The 16,435-nt window shown below is 46.4% G+C and overlaps 1 protein-coding gene across 3 annotated transcripts in view; it reads left to right on the top strand.

Annotated features, from left to right (window-relative positions):
* The window catches only part of LOC108795919 (netrin-4-like), a 32,830-nt gene extending 16,688 nt beyond the window's left edge, over window positions 1-16,142 (top strand). For 2 of the 3 annotated variants that reach the window (XM_018567254.1, XM_018567252.1), the window contains exons 6-10: window positions 5,717-5,930; window positions 6,761-6,894; window positions 7,356-7,424; window positions 10,393-10,563; window positions 15,446-16,142. In XM_018567254.1, the coding sequence (XP_018422756.1) occupies window positions 5,717-5,930; window positions 6,761-6,894; window positions 7,356-7,424; window positions 10,393-10,563; window positions 15,446-15,582 (725 nt within the window). In that variant the 3' untranslated portion in view covers window positions 15,583-16,142. The remainder of the gene's footprint in view (window positions 1-5,716; window positions 5,931-6,760; window positions 6,895-7,355; window positions 7,425-10,392; window positions 10,564-15,445) is intronic. The other variant, XM_018567253.1, reaches the window with a different exon arrangement.
* Window positions 16,143-16,435: the final 293 nt, after the last annotated feature.

Below are 16,435 nucleotides of genomic sequence, written 5' to 3'. Positions count from 1 at the left end.
TGTGTAATGGAGATGAGGAGGGGGGAGGGTGTCAGTTGTCCAAATCAGGAGATCAGCCTAGGGTGACAACGCAGCTCCTCTATAGACACATTACAGTGTTGTCACTCTAGGACAGGAAGTGCATTACTGGCAGGATCACCAGGTGATAATATAGGGGAGGAAAGCTAGGAAAAGGGATAATGCAGCTGCCATATCTAAGGACTGGTAATTGCAATATAAGAAAAATAATGATTATTATTATATTATGTGGAGGAGAAGCTATTATATAATTGCTCTTATCAGTAAAAAACACAAAAAATAAATGCAAATATAAAATCATTTATTTAATTATAGTGGCACAAATGACAAAGAAACGACTCTCCCGGGGGTCAGCCTGCTGAACAGAGGCAGAGCGTGAAATATGTGATCACTTAATGTTACTGCATCCAAATCTGATCTGTGAAAGAACAATGGCCATAGTAAAAGTAGTTTGTTAGGGAGCTGGGGGGTAAAAAGAGGGGGAGAAATGGAGGAAGTATATGAAAAGAAAGAGAGAGAGAGAGAATATGAAAGTGGGGAGGGGGGTGTAGGAAGAAAACGGTATATAAAGAGAAAGAGAGGGAGAGGAAGAGAAGGTATATGAAATAAGAGGGAGAGAGCGGGAGAACGAGAAGGTATTTGGAAGCAATGGAGGAAATGGGAGAGAGTGTGGAAGAGAAGGTACATGTAAGGAATAAGAGAGGAGGAGCAGGAGAATCTATAGGTATATGGAGGTAATGGGAGAGAAGGAACATGAAAGGCATGAGAGAGAGAGAAAGGAAGAGATAGTACATAGAGGGAATGGAAAAGAGAGAGGAAGAGAAGGTATATGGAGGTAATGGGAGAGTGTCAAAGGAAGAGAAGTAACATGAAAGGAATTAGGGAGAGAGATAAGTGTAACGAAGAGGAGAAGATATATAAACAAACAGAGAGAGGAAGAGAATAAACAGAGAAAGAGAGAGGAAGAGAAGTATATAAAGAGAGATAGGAAGAGAAGTATATAAAGAGAAAGAGAGAAAGGAAGAGAAGTATATAAAGAGAAAGAGAGAGAGGAAGAGAAGTATATAAACAGAAAGAGAGAGAGGAAGAGAAGTATATAAAGAGAAAGAGAGAGGAAGAGAAGATATATAAACAGAACGAGAGAGAGAAAGAGAAGTATAGAAAGAGAAAGAGAGAGAGAAAGAGAAGTATAGAAAGAGAAAGAGAGAAAGGAAGAGAAGTATATAAACAGAAAGAGAGAAAGGAAGAGAAGTATATAAAGAGAAAGAGAGAGGAAGAGAAGTATATAAAGAGAAAGAGAGAGGAAGAGAAGTATATAAAGAGAAAGAGAGAGGAAGAGAAGTATATAAAGAGAAAGAGAGAGGAAGAGAAGTATATAAAGAGAAAGAGAGAGGAAGAGAAGTATATAAAGAGAAAGAGAGAGGAAGAGAAGTATATAAAGAGAAAGAGAGAGGAAGAGAAGTATATAAAGAGAAAGAGAGAGGAAGAGAAGTATATAAAGAGAAAGAGAGAGGAAGAGAAGTATATAAAGAGAAAGAGAGAGGAAGAGAAGTATATAAAGAGAAAGAGAGAGGAAGAGAAGTATATAAAGAGAAAGAGAGAGGAAGAGAAGTATATAAAGAGAAAGAGAGAGGAAGAGAAGTATATAAAGAGAAAGAGAGAGGAAGAGAAGTATATAAAGAGAAAGAGAGAGGAAGAGAAGTATATAAAGAGAAAGAGAGAGGAAGAGAAGTATATAAAGAGAAAGAGAGAGGAAGAGAAGTATATAAAGAGAAAGAGAGAGGAAGAGAAGTATATAAAGAGAAAGAGAGAGGAAGAGAAGTATATAAAGAGAAAGAGAGAGGAAGAGAAGTATATAAAGAGAAAGAGAGAGGAAGAGAAGTATATAAAGAGAAAGAGAGAGGAAGAGAAGTATATAAAGAGAAAGAGAGAGGAAGAGAAGTATATAAAGAGAAAGAGAGAGGAAGAGAAGTATATAAAGAGAAAGAGAGAGGAAGAGAAGTATATAAAGAGAAAGAGAGAGGAAGAGAAGTATATAAAGAGAAAGAGAGAGGAAGAGAAGTATATAAAGAGAAAGAGAGAGGAAGAGAAGTATATAAAGAGAAAGAGAGAGGAAGAGAAGTATATAAAGAGAAAGAGAGAGGAAGAGAAGTATATAAAGAGAAAGAGAGAGGAAGAGAAGTATATAAAGAGAAAGAGAGAGGAAGAGAAGTATATAAAGAGAAAGAGAGAGGAAGAGAAGTATATAAAGAGAAAGAGAGAGGAAGAGAAGTATATAAAGAGAAAGAGAGAGGAAGAGAAGTATATAAAGAGAAAGAGAGAGGAAGAGAAGTATATAAAGAGAAAGAGAGAGGAAGAGAAGTATATAAAGAGAAAGAGAGAGGAAGAGAAGTATATAAAGAGAAAGAGAGAGGAAGAGAAGTATATAAAGAGAAAGAGAGAGGAAGAGAAGTATATAAAGAGAAAGAGAGAGGAAGAGAAGTATATAAAGAGAAAGAGAGAGGAAGAGAAGTATATAAAGAGAAAGAGAGAGGAAGAGAAGTATATAAAGAGAAAGAGAGAGGAAGAGAAGTATATAAAGAGAAAGAGAGAGGAAGAGAAGTATATAAAGAGAAAGAGAGAGGAAGAGAAGTATATAAAGAGAAAGAGAGAGGAAGAGAAGTATATAAAGAGAAAGAGAGAGGAAGAGAAGTATATAAAGAGAAAGAGAGAGGAAGAGAAGTATATAAAGAGAAAGAGAGAGGAAGAGAAGTATATAAAGAGAAAGAGAGAGGAAGAGAAGTATATAAAGAGAAAGAGAGAGGAAGAGAAGTATATAAAGAGAAAGAGAGAGGAAGAGAAGTATATAAAGAGAAAGAGAGAGGAAGAGAAGTATATAAAGAGAAAGAGAGAGGAAGAGAAGTATATAAAGAGAAAGAGAGAGGAAGAGAAGTATATAAAGAGAAAGAGAGAGGAAGAGAAGTATATAAAGAGAAAGAGAGAGGAAGAGAAGTATATAAAGAGAAAGAGAGAGGAAGAGAAGTATATAAAGAGAAAGAGAGAGGAAGAGAAGTATATAAAGAGAAAGAGAGAGGAAGAGAAGTATATAAAGAGAAAGAGAGAGGAAGAGAAGTATATAAAGAGAAAGAGAGAGGAAGAGAAGTATATAAAGAGAAAGAGAGAGGAAGAGAAGTATATAAAGAGAAAGAGAGAGGAAGAGAAGTATATAAAGAGAAAGAGAGAGGAAGAGAAGTATATAAAGAGAAAGAGAGAGGAAGAGAAGTATATAAAGAGAAAGAGAGAGGAAGAGAAGTATATAAAGAGAAAGAGAGAGGAAGAGAAGTATATAAAGAGAAAGAGAGAGGAAGAGAAGTATATAAAGAGAAAGAGAGAGGAAGAGAAGTATATAAAGAGAAAGAGAGAGGAAGAGAAGTATATAAAGAGAAAGAGAGAGGAAGAGAAGTATATAAAGAGAAAGAGAGAGGAAGAGAAGTATATAAAGAGAAAGAGAGAGGAAGAGAAGTATATAAAGAGAAAGAGAGAGGAAGAGAAGTATATAAAGAAAGAGAGAGAGGAAGAGAAGTATATAAAGAGAAAGAGAGAGAGGAAGAGAAGTATAGAAAGAGAAAGATAGAGGAAGAGAAGTATAGAAAGAGAAAGAGAGAAAGGAAGAGAAGTATATAAAGAGAAAGAGAGAGGAAGAGAAGTATATAAAGAGAAAGAGAGAGGAAGAGAAGTATATAAAGAGAAAGAGAGAGGAAGAGAAGTATATAAAGAGAAAGAGAGAGGAAGAGAAGTATATAAACAGAAAGAGAGAAAGGAAGAGAAGTATATAAACAGAGAGAGAGAGAGAGGAAGAGAAGATATATAAACAGAACAAGAGCGAGGAAGAGAAGTATAGAAAGAGAAAGAGAGAGGAAGAGAAGATATAGAAACAGAAAGAGAGGAAGAGAAGATATAAGGAGGGAAGGAGAGAGAGAGAGGAAGAAAGGGAAGAGAAGGTAGAGTATAAAGAAGGGAATGGAAGAGTATTCAAGGTATATGAAAGGAATCAGGGAGCTAGAAAGAGGAAGATTAAGAAAGAAGTATAGAGATAGCTAAATAGAGAGGAAGGAAGGAAATTATATATTTGGGAAGCGAGGGGAGGAAAAGAGGAAGTAGAGAAATTGAGAAAGAAAGGGAAATATGAAGAATGAAAGGAAGGGGGGTGGACATAAAAACACAAAGAGAAAAGGAAGGAAGTGATAACACAGAGAATTTGGGGAATAGGAATAGAAAGAGATATATAAAGTGTGTGTGATGTGATGCATTGGTGAGCAATTTCGCTGATGTCTCTGCCAGGAAAGCGGCTCAGAAAATCGCCCCACACTTTGTGTGCCATCTCCGGCCCCCTCAGACACAAAAGGGAGAAGGGGGGTGATCGAGGTCCGCCAGCCGCCTGACACACACCTGCCCCTCAGCTAGGGCAGGACATCAGATTCCTGGGTTCTGATACGGTGTGATATGATTCATCTGGAATTGGGATTTTCGCTCAGGCATGACTCCTCGCGGGGGCCGTAATGCCAGCCCTTTGTTCCCTTAAGCCTCTGTCTCCTTCTCTGGTACATCTGTGGCATTAGTTATGCTCATTCAATTAAATCTTGGCTCTTTTTTATTTTATTTTAAAGCCCAATAATCCGAGCCTGTGTACGCCGGACACAGCTGTGAGTGAGGCCGGGAGGGAGCTGTCTATTATAGCCGCATCCTGGGGTAAAGGGGAGCTCCGGCCAAAAGCTAGATACTGCACACAGGTTGTATAGAGTGTTCACTTGCGGGACCCCATATGGGGTCGCGACCCACACTTTAAGAAGCACTGGTATAGAGGAATCAAGAAACACAGTGCAAAGTCATGACCCACCCCTGCCGTGCTCCTGTATGCAAACTCCATGCTGCTGCTCTGCCCAAGTACACTCTACAAAAGTACATCTCCAAACCAGTATTGCTTTTGGGAAAATAAAACAAGCAAGCTCCTTTATATAATATAATATACAGTGTGTTAAAGTGGACCTGTCAGTGACTTTGCCTGGGCTGAGATGATGTCTTCAGTCTGTTGCAGGCAGAAGGAAACATTTACTCAGTCTCCCCTCCCCCAGTGATCAGTCTGCTGCAGGCAGGAGGAAGCATTTTCCTCAGTCTCCCCTCCCCCAGTGATCAGTCTGCTGCAGGCAGGAGGAAGCATTTTCCTCAGTCTCCCCTCCCCCAGTTATCAGTCTGTTGCAGGCAGAAGGAAACATTTACTCAGTCTCCCCTCCCCCAGTGATCAGACTGCTGCAGGCAGGAGAAAGCATTTCCTCACTCTCCCCTGCCCCAGTGATCAGTCTGCTGCAGGCAGGAGGAAGCATTTTCCTCAGTCTCCCCTCCCCCAGTGATCACACTGCAACATTGTGACTTTGCAGCAAGTCACAAGGTGAGAGGCTGCAGCAGGGGCTGATCTGTGTCAGAGATTTGAAAGCACAGACAAGACCTACACAGGCAGCAGGTTTTACATGATTGCGTCATCTCTGATTCGGCTTCTTAGTCCAGGAAGTCAATGGTGACTCTGGATGATGCCTGAACAAAGATGGTGCAGGCCTTCTGGGGAGTAAATCAGATGAAGGCACTGTCAGGGGGAAGTTATGTGATAATACTATATACATATATATATATATAATAAATAGGGTTTCTCGCTCTCTCTGTACAGGATCTTCCTGTAACATCATCGGTTCAATCAACGAAACATTAAACCGGAGCTGGAAGTGTCACCCCCGAACGGGATTCTGTTACTGCAAGCCCGGTGTGGCCGGCCCATACTGTGACCACTGCTTGGTGGGATACTGGGGGTTCGGGGAAAATGGCTGCCGGCCATGTGACTGCGCCAGAGATTGCGACCCCAATACTGGCGAATGCCAGAACAGGTAAAACTCCTCACCTGAGTGTCACTGAACACATGACTCCGAGTGGGAGCAAGTTTATAACACTTAACTCGTTGTCCCCACTGGGGACTTTCCCTTATTTCCTGTCCTGTGGAAGAAGATGTCTCTGACAGGCACCCAACTGAGATACTTTCACTGTTCCGGTATAGCGAGGGGAAGACTAAAACCTTTCTGTACTTTTTTTTTTAATTGCTGTTTCTGTCTCCATTGTAAGTTCTCCTTCACTTCCTGTCCAGCAGATAGTGTTGTCACCGGGACTTAAAGTAAGGGAAGTATCCTTGAAGCTAAACTCCATCCTCCCCTTCAGTCTTTTATCTGCCCTCCGTCCTTCCCTTCAGTCTTCTATCCGACCTCCCTCCTTCCCCAGTCTTCTATCCGACCTCCGTCCTTCCTCAGTCTTCTATCCGACCTCCGTCCTCCCTCAGTCTTCTATCTGCCCTCCGTCCTTCCTCAGTCTTCTATCCGACCTCCGTCCTTCCTCAGTCTTCTATCCGACCTCCGTCCTCCCTCAGTCTTCTATCTGACCTCCGTCCTTCCTCAGTCTTCTATCCGACCTCCATCCTTCCTCAGTCTTCTATCTGACCTCCGTCCTTCCCTTCAGTCTTCTATCTGAACTCCGTCCTTCCCTTCAGTCTAACATATGACCTCCATCCTTCTCACAATGTACATTAGAGGCTGCAGCAAGTCACATAGAGGCCGCCTCAGCAGCCACAAAGGATATAAGTAGCATTATTTGAATGAACATTTTTGCGCCAGTTTCAGTGTAAGATTTCGTGGTTCTGTACCGGACATCTTTTTTTCCTCTTTTGCAGCAGCGACAATGAACATTATCTGAACATTCCTATTGGTGGGAGGATCCCTGACATCATAGACACTCCAGCCAATGAGAGCGAGGACGAGTGGAAGTGGAACAGCGAAAAGGGGTTTTCAGCATTAAGACATCCAGGTAACGTCCTGAGGGGCCCGCCGGGACCTAAAGCCGTATTACACTCTCCATAATGAATCAGGATCAGACAAATAGACATCATCTGGTGACAACCCAAAATTTGGGATTTCCTTTCACTTTCAGCGATAACGGTCACCAAAGAGGGTGAATCTCCCTAACGGGGACACAGGCAGCAATAAAAGAACCTGATGGGGGGGATCTAACCCCTCCCCACCCCCATCCAAAACTAAAACAAAGTTTGGGCTTCAGTTGCACTTTAAATATAATGTTAAAAAAAAAAAAGAAGAATTTACACTTATTATGTTACAAACGTCATCGAGAAAAGATCTCTGTGTCCGGATATTCGCACATTGATCTCAAAGAGAACCTGTCACTCTATGACTGTAATGATAGCTGTAGAATCTTCATTTGGTGACAGGGTCTCTTTAATATGTGTTCCCGTATCTCTTATTTCCCCGCAGAGAAGTGTGTGTGTAAGGAGCGGATGTTGGGCAGCATCACCGATTTCTGTCAGATGAAATACGCCTACGGTGAGTACCGGTTTTCTTACCTTACTGCGGGTCTAAGGCCTCCATCACACGAGTAACGGCCGGCCCGTACAGATCCGTGCTGCGTGCAGGTGCTGCGTGTGATTAGTACGCAGATCCCGTCCTTCTCTATGGGAGTACACGGCCACACGCCGCCCTACGCTCACCCCAAGTGCAGGTCCATACGGTGTCCCTGCTCAGACACAAGGGAAAATTGTATACTTACCTATCGGTAATTTTCCTTTCCTGACGCCAATACATGGCAGCATACAATGGGCTGGGGGCGGAGCCATACCTATTGTATGCTGCCACGGATTGGCGTCAGGAAAACGGAAAATTGTATACTAACCTACCGGTAATTTTTCTTTCCTGACGCCAATACATGGCAGCATACAATAGGTATGGCTCCGCCCCCAGCCCATTGTATGCTGTCATGGATTGGCGTCAGGAAAGGATCCATCCTGTCAGCATACGAGTGGGGACACCCGCACCAGTACGGATGTGCAGTTCGGGTGAACGTACAGCCGCGTACTCCCATAGAGACGGACAGGGGCTGCGTACTAATCACACGCAGCACCTGTCCTTCCCGGGAGCGGCCCGATACGGCCGTGCACGCAGCACGGATCTGTACGGGCCGGCATGAGGGCTAAGGGTCACCATACACGATATAATCTGACCTTCCAATCTCTGTACAATGAACCAAAACTAGAACACACCTTATCCCTCCAAACAATTGGTATCAATTTGTATCCAATCAGGCAGACCCTTGCGCTACATAGCTGTTGGTAGATCTAAAGCAGGGGTAGCCAAACTCTGGCCCTCCAGCTGTGGTTCGGACGACCGCATTGCAGCCGCAGGTCGTGGCTACTACGGTGCCATTCACTTCAATGGCCCGCCACGCCCCCTACAGCCCGGCAAAAAAGTGAGCCGGCCGCAATGCGGGCAGTGCGTTCCGGTCCGATTCTGACGCACTGCCTTATGGTGTGAACAAAACCTAAACGAGATTGTACTATCAGATTATAACATGTTTGGGGGAACTTCGGGGAGGTTACATAGTTAGTCAGGTTGAAAAAGACACATGTCCATCTTTGTCAACAACCAATCAGATTCCAGGAAACACATTTCATTTTTTTTATTAATGATATTATTATTTATTGCAAGTCCAAGAGGAAGTAGAGTCTTTGCGATGACTGCGCCTGTTCCTAATATATCACCTGTGAGCGGACCGGCCCTTGAAGATGGGGACAGCCGTGTCACTCATTGAGGTTTCTTTCCACCAATCAGTGCAAAGGGCAATGCCCAAGGTGACCAATCAGAAACCATCCTGTAACTGCTCAACAGCAGTGAATTTTGATTTTGGTTGGTAGAGGTCGCTGCATTTCACGTTCATGTGCTTCCTGGGTCTCCGAGTCGTCACGCTTCGGTTATACTTCAGGCATGCGAACTAGCACTTAAAGGAGAAGTATGACGTGGGTGCTTCTCACTCACCTCATAGTTCTAGCCGACGTGTGACAATGAGACTGTCACAGGTCGGCTCAGTAGATCGGGAGGTGAGCGAACACATACCGGCGTTCGCTCACCTCTTGATCCTGTCACGGCTCTCTGCCGTGACAGGGGAGGGGCTGGATTCCCCCCTCCGATCCGCCAGCGCTGACTGGTGGAACGGACGGGGGAGGGGGCGGGTACAGCTGGCCATGCCTCTAGATAGGCAGAGCCAGCTGTCACTCACACAGCTGGGTGGATCTCGACATCGATGTCGGGATCTGCTCCGGCTGCGGCGTCTCAGTATACCCCGAGCTTTAGCTCGCGGTATACTGAGCTTAGGGTAACGGGAGGACGCTAGTTTGTGTCCTCCCGTTACCCTAAGGAGAACTATGGGGAAAAGCCTTAACCCCATAGTTCTCCTTTAAAGCATGCCAAAATGGCACACGACTAAGACAAGGAGGATACTGACGGAGAGGCCAGGTTAGCATGCCTGGAGCGCACTTAAAGGTGCCTTAAATGCTCCTGCAGCTTGACGATTCAGGGCTTGACTGGTTTACTCTTGCATGATCTAACCTTTTAACACACAGAAACCCCCCCCCCCATCCAAAAAAAAGCCCTTCTTGCTTGTGAGCATCCTTGCTAATGACCCGCAAATCTGAAATTGACGTACTGCAGACAAAGACGTTGGCAGCGGGGGTTGAAATCTCATGCCGCATGCAATTAAAATCTCAAGAGTAGCGGAGCCTTTCCTTTTTTTTTTATGGTACACATTTGTAACAGACAGAAAGCCTCGGCCTTGGGATGGCGTACATGGTGCCCGTGCTGTAACCGGAGCTCAGGATCATTATAATAGGGGGCGGTGAGCCAGTTATAGGAGCAGAGGGACGAGGATCCTGGGGGGGGGGGGCCCGGCTGCTAACTGCTTTCCATTGATGTGATTGCATTTCTAATTGGCTTGTAGGGCAGCCCTATATATGGTCTATGCTCAACAAAGCTGGACTTACATTGGCCGTGGACTGTCCAATATCTCCCTGTCCAGGATCTGTGGGGTGCATTGAACTAAGGGGTCTAGGGGAAGAGGGGGGGCTGAAGGGACCCAAGAAACATTAGGTGGCTTGAGGGGAGCGCAGCACGGTGGCCACCCAGCAATGAAGGCAGCATCTCCTTTTTCCCGTCTCTGGTCATGTGATGTCATGTGAAGGGGAGACAGGAAGAAGGAGAATCTGCCCTCACTCCCCATTGGGCACCATGCTGAGAAAGGGCTATAGTACATACTGAGTACTGACTTGACCTATCCCCCAGCCTGTCCAATTACAGGCTGGGGGAGGGACAAGACCTGTTAGTGTTGCTTAACTGCTACAGAGGAAAAATCAGGTCTTCTGCACTTTCCGACCTGTCCTGGTTTTTTGCTGCACTTGGGTGAATTGGAAACTCTTTGCTTTATCTCTGACGGTTCCCTCTTTCACTCGTTGTGTTGTCCCATCAGTGATAAAAGCTCGGATCTTGTCCGCTCACGACAAAGGCACCCACGCCGAGGTGGTGGTGAAAGTCAGGAAGGTTTTGAAATCCGGCAAAGTCAAGATCGGACGCAACAACCGTAGCATCTACCCGGAGTCATGGACCAACCGCGGCTGCACCTGCCCCATCCTCAACCCAGGTACGTTCCTCCGGGGTGCTGGAGCCAATCAGCAGGGCCGCATTATGTTCTTGTATCTGTAAAAGGGTTATATCCCTTGACCCTCGCTATTTGTCCTGATGACCATGGAGGGCAGATCCAGCATTTTACAGTTTGTCACCGGTGTTCTGTCGAGGTGGCCAACTCGTTGAGATCTCCAACTCGTGACGTCACATCCGTTGTAGATTTCGACGAGACGGCGCTAGTGCGCGTCACAGTTTTTGCAATGCTCGTTGACTTCTCCACTCGCCGTAGGTGCGCCTGTACGCGGATTCGAAATGGTCATCGAGTTCTCCAACTCCCCGTCAGTGCTTGTGGAATCGGGTGCCCGTGCAGATTGTAGAGCTTGATATTTCTCTTGCGTGGCTGCGCATGGGCACTGACGGGAGTTGGAGGTCTCGACAAGTTGGAGAATTCGATAGAACCCCCGCAACAGGAATGGATGTGAAAGCTTCCAATGGGGGCACCTACTCTGGTGGGGGATTTCTCCTTACTTTGTTCCTTTCACATCCCGTTGGGACTCCAGGACAGGAAGTGAGGGAAAATCTCCCCAATGGTGACACAAACACTATCCAAAATGATACACTAGGAAGATGATCTATAAAACTTCCGCCCAGCCATATGCTTGGCTAATGCTGTTCTGAAAGCATTCCTGCCACTAGATGGACCATAGAAGTTCCTATGCTCCTTGGCTCCATGTAGCGGCTGGAATGCCATGCAAACGGCACTTGCCCAGCATAGGGCTGGGGGGAGGTTTTACAAAAGCGACCCCCTATTCAATTTTACCAGGCGAATTTGGGGAGATTGAATTACCCCCTCTCCCCCCTTCCTGGTATACCTACTTTTGGCATTCAGAGGTGTATGCATGTAAGCTCCTTTTATTGACTAGAATATTCATTATTATTCTGGCCGCTGTAGTGAATTGTCGTGCATACACATGCGCTTTCTTGCATTCACATGTAAATTTATGCAGTAAGCATAAAAAACCCACAAAAACCTAAAAAGAGCCTCTACAAGCCAAGACCGTCCAAAGCGGCCCTCACCCCTGGGCGCGGGGTCATGCCACGCAGCACGCCGCAAGCCTCATCCGGGACTCAAAGGGTCAGGAGTGGGAACCTTGCAGTGAATGTCAGTTTATTATTCTCTCCCAGAAGCCGCCGGCAGACACAGTGCCCTCTCTGTTCCCACACGTCTGGGCCGCTCGGGGGGACCAGATCACTTGCTTCTGTCTCTTGTCCAAAAGTTTCATTCTACAAGTGCAGCTGAATGAATCGGGCTGTTCATGAGACGTAAGCTGGCAGCCCGGCCCGTTCCCCTCCCCGGGATCAAAGGCAACTAAAGCTTGTCATTGTATTAGGAGTACCTCTGACCGCACTATGGAAGGCAGCATTTGATTGGCTCTACCAAGGTGGGGGTGGGGCACATCATTGTGATCCTGACCTGCCTGAACATTTCCCGCAAAGATAAGTTGAGATCTGAGCCGCATAGGGCTCCCCTACTAAAGAGCAGATCCGGGAGTGATTGGATATTGCCATAGATTATCATTTCCTTGTCTATGATGGACTTGAATCTGAACTCCATCCTCCCCTTCAGTCTTCTATCTGACCTCCGTCCTCCCCTCCAGTCTTCTATCTGACCTCTGTCCTTCCCTCCAGTCTTCTATCTGACCTCCGTCCTTCCCTTCAGTCTTCTATCTGAGCTCCGTCCTTCATTTCTGTCTTCTATCTGACCTCCGACCTTCCCTTCAGTCTTCTATCTGATCTTACTTTGTTCCTTTCACATCCCGTTGGGACTCCAGGACAGGAAGTGAGGGAAAATCTCCCCAATGGTGACACAAACACTATCCAAAATGATACACTAGGAAGATGATCTATAAAACTTCCGCCCAGCCATATGCTTGGCTAATGCTGTTCTGAAAGCATTCCTGCCACTAGATGGACCATAGAAGTTCCTATGCTCCTTGGCTCCATGTAGCGGCTGGAATGCCATGCAAACGGCACTTGCCCAGCATAGGGCTGGGGGGAGGTTTTACAAAAGCGACCCCCTATTCAATTTTACCAGGCGAATTTGGGGAGATTGAATTACCCCCTCTCCCCCCTTCCTGGTATACCTACTTTTGGCATTCAGAGGTGTATGCATGTAAGCTCCTTTTATTGACTAGAATATTCATTATTATTCTGGCCGCTGTAGTGAATTGTCGTGCATACACATGCGCTTTCTTGCATTCACATGTAAATTTATGCAGTAAGCATAAAAAACCCACAAAAACCTAAAAAGAGCCTCTACAAGCCAAGACCGTCCAAAGCGGCCCTCACCCCTGGGCGCGGGGTCATGCCACGCAGCACGCCGCAAGCCTCATCCGGGACTCAAAGGGTCAGGAGTGGGAACCTTGCAGTGAATGTCAGTTTATTATTCTCTCCCAGAAGCCGCCGGCAGACACAGTGCCCTCTCTGTTCCCACACGTCTGGGCCGCTCGGGGGGACCAGATCACTTGCTTCTGTCTCTTGTCCAAAAGTTTCATTCTACAAGTGCAGCTGAATGAATCGGGCTGTTCATGAGACGTAAGCTGGCAGCCCGGCCCGTTCCCCTCCCCGGGATCAAAGGCAACTAAAGCTTGTCATTGTATTAGGAGTACCTCTGACCGCACTATGGAAGGCAGCATTTGATTGGCTCTACCAAGGTGGGGGTGGGGCACATCATTGTGATCCTGACCTGCCTGAACATTTCCCGCAAAGATAAGTTGAGATCTGAGCCGCATAGGGCTCCCCTACTAAAGAGCAGATCCGGGAGTGATTGGATATTGCCATAGATTATCATTTCCTTGTCTATGATGGACTTGAATCTGAACTCCATCCTCCCCTTCAGTCTTCTATCTGACCTCCGTCCTCCCCTCCAGTCTTCTATCTGACCTCTGTCCTTCCCTCCAGTCTTCTATCTGACCTCCGTCCTTCCCTTCAGTCTTCTATCTGAGCTCCGTCCTTCATTTCTGTCTTCTATCTGACCTCCGACCTTCCCTTCAGTCTTCTATCTGACCTCCGACCTTCCCTTCAGTCTTCTATCTGACCTCCGTCCTGGTGGGACGGAGGTCAGATAGAAGACTGAAGGGAGGTCAGATAGAAGACTGGTGGGAGGGAAATTCCTAAAGTCCCGGGTAGACAGGAACAGAGCCGAGAATAATGTCATGGCGATCCCACCTAAATAAAAGATGATCCCTATTCTGTCCCCACCCTGAAGGAGCTCACAAAGGACACTACAACAGGTGTTACAGTGTATTCTTTCAGAGAAGAAAGTAAATGCTCCTTTCCCCCCCTTCCAAATCAGTATAAAAGGATACATAGTGCCTCTTCACAAGTCCCAAAGATTACACAGCTTCCTGAACATGTTCAACCAACATCTGCGGCGCAGGAACCTCCAAGCATCAAGCCTTGGTTTCATCTCCAGCAGTAAGGCCTCACATCCTCCTCTCAGAGGGTCCACCCAGGGGCGTATTTACCGTGAGGCAAAGTAGGCGTTTGCCTAGGGCGGCACCTTCCTGGGGGGCGGCCGTAGTCAAACGCCTATGTTGTGAAGAGGAGGGGCGAGCCGGAGCCCGTCTGTGTGTAGGAGTGGAGGGCGGCTTGCCTGCTTGTGAAGAGGGTGGGAGGACGGATGGAGCCGGACAGCGCAGCCGACGGATGGGATCGTGACTCAGAAAACGAAAAGCAGCCAGCGGCCACTTACTCGATCTCACTGCTTCCTGGGTCACAGAGCCGCTGTGACCCAGGAAGCAGTGAGATCGATTAAGTGGCCGCCGGCTGCTTTTCGTTCTCCAGTCACAATCCCATCCGTCGGCTGCGCTGTCCGGCTCCATCCGTCCTCTTCACAAGCAGGCAAGCCGCCCTCCACAAGCAGGCAAGCCGCCCTCGGCTGCGCTGTCCGGCTCCCGTCCGTACAAGTAATCATCTAGCGGGCTTGTAATCGGTGCCTGCGACTAGAGTTAAACCCCCTGGGGGTGGGGTGCTAGTAAGGTGCCGAGGGCGGCCAAACCTTGGCTTGCCTAGGGCAGCCAAATACATAAATACGCCACTGGGTCCACCGTCATCTCTAGTAAAGCAAAAGGAACTTCTTCTGGTGCAATAGTGGTAACAACTTTATTATGCAAAACGTTCTACTCCCAATGTACAGGGTGCACCAGGCTTTGCAGCGACTGTATCACATTTCATGGTAACTCGCTAGTGGCCGACACTCTTTAGTGGTATGCAATGGGTTCATGATCTCTGCCACTTGGTACAACCAACCTGTCCAACTCAATGGGTTCGTGATCTCTGCCACTTGGTACAACCAACTTGTCCAACTCAGTGGGTTCATGATCTCTGCCACTTGGTACACCAACCAGTCCGAATCAGTGGGTTCATGATCTCTGCCACTTGGTACAACCAACCAGTCCGAATCGGTGGGTTCATGATCTCTGCCACTTGGTACAAACAACCTGTCCAACTCCTTCAATCCCCAACACATTTTGAAGGAAGTCCTTCATCTTGGGTGGATCCTCTGAAAGAAGTATGAATAAACACTGCAAAAGGTGAAACTGAGGCTTGGTGCACAGAGGTTCCCATGCAGAGCAGTAGGGTCGTCTTGAAGGAGATGGGACTGGAAATGTTGGTTGAGCTTTGTGATAACCTGTGAGAGAAACTGGGTAACCTTCGGGTCTTCTGTTCTTTTCTCTGGAAGGGGTTGTTCACTGTTGGTGCACCCAAGACTTTTAAGAAGCGTGAGGCTCAGCCCACCAGGCTCATTTTAGGATGGACTGGCCCTCTAAGAAATGGCTACATTATTATGTGACCACATTCCTCCATTGCTAAGTAACAATTTGTCTTATTTCTAGGCACGGACTACCTGATTGCCGGACCAGAAGACAGCCGGACCAACAAACTGATCGTCAACATGAACAGCCTGGTCAAGCCTTGGAAGGCAGTTTGGGCAAAGCAAGCCGTTGATTTTATCCGGTCAGGATGCAAATAGCAATTAACCCTTCCGAAGGGAAGGCGGGAACTATCTTCTCTTCTTGGCACTTTTCTCTAGAATGATGTCTTGTACAAGCCCAACTCCTCCGGCAGTAGCGTAGCCTTCGCTGCAAGAAGGAACCAACTGCGCAGCCTTCACCGGCAAGCTTTGTGTGGCTCGGATAGACGAGCTTCTCCATAGACGCCTATCTCACGCGGCTTAACATATCAAGTCCGCGTAGCACCAGATGATGCGCCCAACTGACTGCTTGTTAAGTTCCTGTAGCCGATGATGTCAGGCGCTTTCCGGAAAGTGCTGGAGGATGTTTTCTTTATGTTATCCTGGCATGTTTTGTACCTGGAATCTTCCAAAAAGAACATTTCACATGAAGGAGTTTACAGGTCCACCAATCAAGTCCGAGGACGTTCCTATAACCACAATGGAATGGAAAGGCCGGGGTTCACTTTACATGGCGACACATCGAATTTATGTTTTATCTTGCCTTTGGCTTCTTGCATTCAAACGCACCGCCAAAGTTAATGTCCAGCTTTCCCTGAACTGTTCTGTAAATAAAGGTTATGTGTAATGTAGTGACCTGCTGTGATCATATGACATAAAGAGTACCTGTCTCCTCCTGCAAACAGTGATGGCAGCCATGGCATGTCTGTAGACATAGGTGATGCCACAGAGGCGCCCCATGGCTGCTGCATCATTTATATGAAGAAAAGGGGGTGCTCTAGTTAGGTGACAGCAACATGAAACCAGACCTAGCATTAAATATATTTTTTATCTTAAGTGCAACACTTCCAGGTATGTATTACCTGTCACAGACATCACAGTACTTCCCCCTGACAAGGCCTTCATCTGCTTT

The sequence above is a fragment of the Nanorana parkeri genome, unplaced genomic scaffold, assembly GCF_000935625.1.
Source record: "Nanorana parkeri isolate BGI_ZX_2015 unplaced genomic scaffold, ASM93562v1 scaffold1025, whole genome shotgun sequence".
Lineage (NCBI taxonomy): Eukaryota > Metazoa > Chordata > Amphibia > Anura > Dicroglossidae > Nanorana > Nanorana parkeri.
This window is presented reverse-complemented; position numbering and strand designations above follow the sequence as displayed.